This window comes from Bidens hawaiensis, unplaced genomic scaffold (assembly GCF_021521415.1).
Source record: "Bidens hawaiensis isolate Kalapana, Puna unplaced genomic scaffold, B.hawaiensis_p1.1 tig00003115_1, whole genome shotgun sequence".
NCBI lineage: Eukaryota > Viridiplantae > Streptophyta > Magnoliopsida > Asterales > Asteraceae > Bidens > Bidens hawaiensis.
In genome coordinates, this window is record NW_027491167.1 from 873,161 (window position 1) to 881,222 (window position 8,062).

An 8,062-nucleotide genomic window follows, 5' to 3' on the forward strand; every position below is an offset into this window, starting at 1 on the left:
TTCCCTATGTTGCCACCTATTTCATAGCACTTACGAGGTCCGCGGTCCTCCCCTATGTTACCATAATACATTTACAGCACGTATAAGGTCCGTAGTCCTTTCCTATGCTGGCTCCTATCTGAAATACGTATAAGGCCCACAGTCCTTAACTACGTTCTCATCTATCAACTATAACACGTATAAGGCCCGTAGTTCTTAACTACGCCATCACATGTCATGTCTATGTCCAACATAAGTTAGAGGGATTTGACATCCTAACTTACTATGTCAGACGTAGAGTCTGCATACCGTACAAACCCCTTCTTACCTGTACCACATGAACAACAATCATATATAACGTACAAAGCAATTTACATCATATCATACGGACACTCTAGGCGTTCTTTACATCATTCATCTAACAACCATACTCCTTGACGTTACGTTCAATATCCGAGGATCGTTCACGTACCGACAGGCATTCATTTATTACACTCATACATTCTATCACATATATCATATATAGCATACACTTACCACTTAAGTTAAGTGTATTAACATTCACAATGAGTATGCACACAGCCCCGAAAACACAACAAGGAAATGGGGCTAGAAACTCACCTGAGTCCTGTTACGTTCACCGTTAATGGTTATTCCTTTCTCTAGCTGTGCGAGACTAACTGTATAAAAATTACACGTATCAATTAACTATCACTACCCATATCGCGTTTCTAGTTTAATTATAACCCTCAACTAACGGGGATCCTGGGGCAGCGAGGTCCTAGGGGCGGCGGCAGCCCCTAGCAGGGTCCAAGGGGCAGAGCCCCTGGCTGGGGTCAAGCTGAATTTTCATTAAATATTTAAATAATAATATAATAATATTTATTCCATTAACTGTCTTACACATTTTTCCATTAGAATTATTTAATAATATTTTATTGTTAACTCGCTAATCCTTTAAAGTATCTTTCATCAATTAATAAAGTCCAAGGTCTATTATGTAATTAACTCATTCTTTTCTAAGTCCAGGGACCTTTCTGTCATTCTTTCAGATTCTAATTCGTTATCCAGCCCCTAAACGAAAGAGGTTCATTCGTTACCTTTTAAATTTATAACGAATTGACCCTCATAACGAATTGGCCTTTATAACGAACTGATCTTTATAACGAACTGGCCTTTATAACGAACTGTCCTTTATAACGAACTGGCCTATAACGAATGATCATAACGAACTGCTGCTAATTCGTTATTTCACCGTAACGAATGGGCATAATGAATTACTGCTAATTAGTTATTTCTCCTTAACGAATGGGCATAACGAATTACATTAATTCGTTATTCTTCCGTTAACAAATTAGGGTTAGGTCAGAGAATGACAAAACATTCTCTGACATTACCTTAACCCCGTACCCACTTTCTGGAGCCGTCATCGCCGGAAAACTGGGATCTCGCCGGAAAAGCGAGATCTCAGTCGTTTTCCACCGTTTTTCGTCCCGTTCGATCCAGATCTGAGCTAGGGTGACCCCTAAGCTCATCTTTTGATCGGTTTATACCCGATTCCATCCGGATCTCGTGACTTTAACGATTTAAGGGTGTCGGCTCGTCGTTTCATGACTAGATCTAGCGGGTTTGGGTCCATACAATATCATACTATCATTACCTAGGGTCGGGATCGGTTCTTCTTCTTAGTTTCGGTTAGAGAAAGAGGGAAAGAGAGAGAGAGAGCTTAAGTGTGTGTTTTTGATGGTGTAAGGAATGAGTGAAACGAATGGATTACGGGTTAATTTAGGTTTATATATCATGGGTCATGGGATGGTCTTTACTTCCTTCCTTTTTAATCCAAGTCCATTACCCAAATCCATTTAACCCAACACTAGCCCGACTCATACTAACTCATATTTCATTTTATTAACCGAAACGAGAAAACGGGATGTTACAGGTGATGACCTGTTAGAGCCTCTAGTACGCATACACCTGTAAGTACCTGCACACTAACACAACCAACGTAAACCCGAAGATAACAAACAAAACTACAAAAGTTAACACACGTTGCGCACTACTCCCAGGCAGCGGCGCCAAAATTTGACGGGAGGTCGAAATCTCACTCAAAATTAAACCATATACAACTAATTAGATAGCAGTAAGTGGGTATCGAACACATGGAGTTTGTGAAAGACGTGTTTACTAGTAGCTTTATCAAATAATTAAATTTAACTAAATTGCAGAAAAAGTAAATTTTGATTTTGATTGATTTGTTTTACTTAAATAAAATGAAATAAACTAGCTTGCAAATCAGAAATTAAGTTTTGTAAATCGATTAAAAGAAAGCGATCATCCTAGATTTCAGGTTTTAATCAACACTAATGTTCATGCTTACTAGAAGAACCACATAGACATAGCTCATATTTGATTACTTGTTTGTGATAAAAGGGAGCTAAGCACACGGATTCCTATAATGCGAGGTTGTTACCCGATGACCAATTAAATAATATCTAACCCTAATCCTTTCCATGATATCTTGATTGCCAATGACACTAAGAACGTATGGTTTAGCTCATTATCAAACACAAGCAACAATTTACAACCATATAATCAAATAACATAACAACTAAACAAACATTGCAAAGTTATTATTCTAGAAATCCAAGCATAAAAATAGTGTATCAAATAAACCTTACATCCAAGATGATATAATGGAATTAGTCACTCATGGTGTGGTGAATCATCATCACATCAATTGTATTGTTAATATGAATCAAAGACACAAAACCAATTATTGAAATCACCCAATCAGTGTTTTTCTCTCTCAAACTTGCCTCCAAGTCGCCCTAATTGAAAAGATAGATGAAAAAACACCCAAAAAGATGTCTAAAAATTGATTAAAATCGACAGCTACACTCGGTCCGTGGCCTACGGTCCAGACCGTGGGCCACGGTGCCCCTATGAAGCCACGGTACGGTGCGAACTGTCTTCTTGGTGTGAGGTTGACCGTGGCCTACGGTCAACACCGTTGGCCACGGTGGTCTTCATTTTCAGCATCTTTTATTTTGGCACTTTTGGTCCCTTGAGCTTCTTGACCCGTCCAGTAACTTCCAAACTTCCGTATTAGCTCCCAAAGCTCCTTCTAACCTGCAAATAAGTCGTGTGGCCATAGTTATCCATTTCTATCAATTTGACATTCATAACATAGATATTTAACTACTTTAAGCTCAATTACGGGTCATCCTCTAATGCACCCGTCAAAGGGTGTTGCGAGTGTTCTCGAATTTGTCGAAGACGACCGTTCCATTTCGGGCAAACTCGAAATTTCCCCCAAGAAGTTAAATACCTAAATACCTTCTCCTGCTGCTCTTCTAGTTGCCCTTGAGTTTGAAAGTCAGTTAACTTTCTAACTTGGATGTTGGTGTCGTTTTGCCCGCTATTCCAACCGGTTCGCTTCAATCTATTGTATAGCCCATCATATTTTTGGCATTCTTGGCTTATGACCTTTCAATGGGGCTTGAACCGCTTCTTTACCCCGGTATTCAACCCATTTGCCTGTAATATGGAGCAAAACTTCAAATATTTTCTTCCAAAATATTCCGACGGCTTGAAAGTTTGCTAAAATTAAAATTAGAGTAAAGTGTCAAAATCGTCCCTTAGGTTTGAATTTCGTTCAAAAGGTTTGATAAATTACGGTGGAAGTAGTGTAATTACGATGAATTTTGACTTCTCTTGTCTTTGTCATTTCTCAGCAATCGAACTTGCTTCCAGCTTTCTGGCCAGTTCTCCACATAAGTATGCATCTTTCATCTACTACCCTACACATGTAAACAGGCCAAAGTAGTACATTCCATATAGAGCAACATCTAAATCATGCATTTGACTTCATTTTAATCATAATACACACAAACACATCATAGATTTTCTTTGATACCATATGAGAATGGTATTCTCCAAGAATGATTGCCTTCTCTTCTTATTAATTTACAATATGCACTTAGGAGATGAAATATTTTACAAATAATATAAGATATTTATTAGTAAAATCATATTTATTCTATATATGAGTATATAGACTATTACTTCATTGCTTTAACTTTTGACACATTTGGGTCTTTGCCCCGAATGCTGTTACGTTTCTGAAAAGAGTTCAGCGGGTCATGCATGGTAACATATCGAAGCCGAATAACTGTAACTTTATTTTCAGTAAGATCGAATTTATCATTCAAAAATAGGTTGCGATACAACTTGTTGTCTGCTTACTGGCTTTCTATTGTAATTAGGTCTTATGTGAAATGATATAAGATTTCTTAGATCAAAAAATAAAAATAAAATTAGAGTGTGGCGTATGCACGTTGAAATTGTTGAAAATATCTTAGAAATAAATAAGCCAATGTAGTTTCAGTTTTCAAATTATAACAAGTCTTTATTAGTTTATTGTTATGTTATGGTGATTGATAGTTCATCTATTAACTGATGAGTAAATTTATATTTTAAGTAGTACCGGCAATTGGGCAGTACAATTAATTAACAAATTTAGGTGCAGATGCTGGTCAAGCTCAATAGTTCATAGTAAAGCATTTAGATTTTAGATTTAGAGTATTTTACAAATATATTTTATTTTTATTTTTGAAATCATACTTTTATGATTAGGTATTCTCTGGATTGGGCTCATAGTCTGGACTCAGGTCTTGGTAGGTTGGGCCAATTTCATATGCAGACTAGACGTGCACAATTCGGGTTCACCTTGAAAACCCGAACCGGTTCGGAACCGGTTTTTTTCACACCGGGTACAAAATGACACCGGTTCCAGTCAGGAACCGGTTCGGTTCCCGACCCGAACCGATGCCCAGAAATGCAAACTTTTAGGAACCGGGTAGGGTGGAACCGGAACCGGTTTTTACGTAAAAACCGGTTCCACCGGTTTTTTTTGAAATTTAAACATTATAGCCGTTAGGAACCGATTCCAACGGCTATATAGCCGTTTTTGACCGTTGGAACCGGTTTTTTAACTATAAATAGGTTATCTTCTTTCTATAAATAGCAAGGTTTGTTTGTGTACTTGTTAAACCACTCCCAAAACTATAAAACACACTCCAAACCACAATTAACCTTAAACCGACAACAAATGGCAACCAATGATGACGTTGTTATGGTGATCGAAACAACAAGATGCCTCGATGTTTGGGTTCATTACGATTTGTGTCTCATGACCGACTCACATGAGTTGGCACGTTGCAAATATTGCTCGAAGTTTCTTAAAGCAGGGTCCAACTCGACATTACGAAAACATACGAATAAGTATTGTCGAGAGAAAAGAAGATTGGAAGCTAAAAAAACGGAAGTGGGAGAGTCGTCCGGCTCTACAACCCAAAAATAAGTATTCCCGGATTAAAACGACGGACTTTGTTTTTTATGTTTTAGTTGTTATGTTTAGTATCGTTTATGTTTTAAAGGAGTAGTATTGTAGTTTGTTTTTGAGTTTGGTGGTGAAACAAGTAATGGAAACAAGTTATATATAGGTTTGGGCATCAAAAACCGGTTCCAACGGCTATATTACCGTTGGAACCGGTTCCAACGGATCTATTGTCTCAAAAACCGGTTCCAACGGCTATATTACCATTGGAACCGGTTCCAACGGCTAATTGGTGTCTAAAAAACCGGTTCCAACGGCTATATTACCGTTGGAACCGGTTCCAACGGCTAGTTTGACTTTTGTTTGACCCTTCAAAAAAAACCCGTCGGAACCGGTTATTCCGGGTACGAACCAAACCGGTTCCAATTAAGAACCGGGTAGGAACCGGGTTGGAACTGGTACTGACATACAAATAGGAGAACCGGGTACGATTTTCGGGTACAAAAATACCCAAACCGGGTATTGTTCCAACCGGGTTGGAACTGGAACCGGTTCCGGTTCGGTTCCACCAGTTAGGTTCCGGAACCGGTTTTTTTGTGCACGTCTAATGCAGACTACTTTATATAGGGTGAGGGACCGTAACTTTTATTTATATAGGTAAGATACATATTATGATTTTTCGACTGACCTTCGAGATTTTTAAGATCTTTAAATTTACTAAGAGGCTGTTTGTTTACATCTGAATGGAACCATTCAGATATAAACATCTGATTCATTCAGACTTCAGACTGTTTGGTTTTAGACAGAAAAACATCTGAATGGTTAAAATTAGGTCTGAATCATTCAGACTTGTTGTTGCTGAATGGGACAGAGGTTCATTCAGACCTGACTCATTCAGATCTGAATGAACCAAACAACCCCTAAGAAAAGATGAAAATATCAATGCATGTATGTTTCATTTTAAAAACATAGTGAAAACTAAATGGTTATCAAATTGTGCATTTCCTTTTTAGGGCATGTTTGGGATTGAGTTTGAAAAATGCTTATTGGCTTATTGGTGTTTTCAAAAAGCCAATAAGTAATGCGACACGACTTGACCCGAACCGAAAATCCGAACTTCAATTTAAGAGTTGTATGAGCAATAGAAGAACGACCCCCATGGAAAAGTTTAGCCGAATCCTCATCCGCCACTTAAAGAGGTATATTGGGGGGCTCCATCCATTCCTGCTCTCCTTTGACCTATACTCTACTATCTCCCATAGTTACTACACATACCTGTATTCACACAGTGACAGGATGGTCCCTGTGGCTCCACTCTAGGAGCAATTCTAACAGGTTATTTACATTTTATAGTTTAACTAGGGGCTCAGGAATGCTAGCTAGACACATTTCAACCCAATAACAATATATATCCAGCCCATCCGATTCGTTATATCAACACTATACATACATGTTCAACATGAAAAATTCTTTACTTTCTAATTCTTTTCCGAGTTCATGTCACTTGAAATCAAATGCAAGTTGCACACTGCTATATACTGCACAATAGTTAGTTAAATAAAAAGTACTGTGCGATTTTAAAAGGCATTTGATTGTTATTAGACATCCATATGGCTCGCTTCGACACAAAGATATTGTTAAGAAGAATTGGCAACAATGGGTTTGGGGAAATTGGTATAAAACTTCATTCTATCGTTCATCAGTTCAACAATATGTCAAAACTAGTATAAAAGTTGCTATAAGCTTGTAATAACCAAGAAGTAGAAAATGAAATACTAGTATTGCATAATTAACCTTTGATAATGAAACTAATATATTATTTTCCACAAACAGCAGGATCTTTCTTAGACGCTCCAAAACTCAAGGCAAACATGTTGCACACGCTGTCGTGTTTGGATTCAAGAGAAAATTCATTAGTAGTGGCCGTTAAACCAGGTACGTTGCACGACGGTGAAGTGCTTCTAATCAGGGCGGCCCTGCACTTATTCAAAGCCGCAGCATCTCTAGCACAAAAGATCCCATCCACAGAAGGTACACGCATATCCAATCTATAAACTCCATACCGGTTTGTGGTCCTGTTAACCGAAAACGATATTTGTTCGTCTGTTTTTGGTGAAACCGCATCGAATTTGCAGTCTATCCTAAAGCTCCTGCAATCAAACAGTACTAGTATAAATATTTAGCATATATTTTTTTTAAATTTATTAAAGAATAAAAAGTTACAAAAAGAAGATATAAAGATGAACCTGATAATAAGAATGTGTGGTTGGAACAGGTATTACAATACACCTTACCCATGACACTAATATGAGGAACAATGGGCCTTGAAGCTTCAAGTTGCATAAACATGGAAAATGATGAAAATAAAACGAAAATTGTCGCGGGGTCCATAGCGGAAAGCAAGCAAAGAGATCAGAGATTAGATGATGGATATTATTATTGTTATCTGTATGGGTTTTGTATAAATAGTAAGGATGGATAAAATGGAGGGAAGGATGTGAAGTCAAGAATGAGATGGGGAATTCAAGTAGAAACAAAAAACCACGTGATATGTTTTGGTTGGATTTGTCTGGTTTAGTTATTATAATCCTTATTAAGCTTAGTTAATAGAACCCTTAATCATGCTTAGTGAATTATAACGTTACATTTCCATACTAATTAATTGTCAATTATTTGTCAATTGGTAACACATTAATACATCATCGGTCCTTGTAATGAAGTCTCCATACTAGGAAACCTTTTCTT

The 8,062-nt window shown here is 37.5% G+C and overlaps 1 protein-coding gene across 1 annotated transcript; it reads right to left on the minus strand.

The window, feature by feature from the left end:
- Positions 1–6,868: 6,868 nt before the first annotated feature.
- On the minus strand, positions 6,869–7,861 carry LOC143622253 (uncharacterized). The gene is made up of 2 exons (XM_077093445.1): positions 7,553–7,861; positions 6,869–7,460 (listed from the first exon to the last, which is right to left on the minus strand). Exons 1-2 carry the CDS (start codon positions 7,706–7,708, stop codon positions 7,134–7,136), a joined length of 483 nt encoding a protein of 160 aa, XP_076949560.1. The 5' UTR covers positions 7,709–7,861; the 3' UTR covers positions 6,869–7,133.
- Between the last annotated feature and the right edge of the window lie 201 nt (positions 7,862–8,062).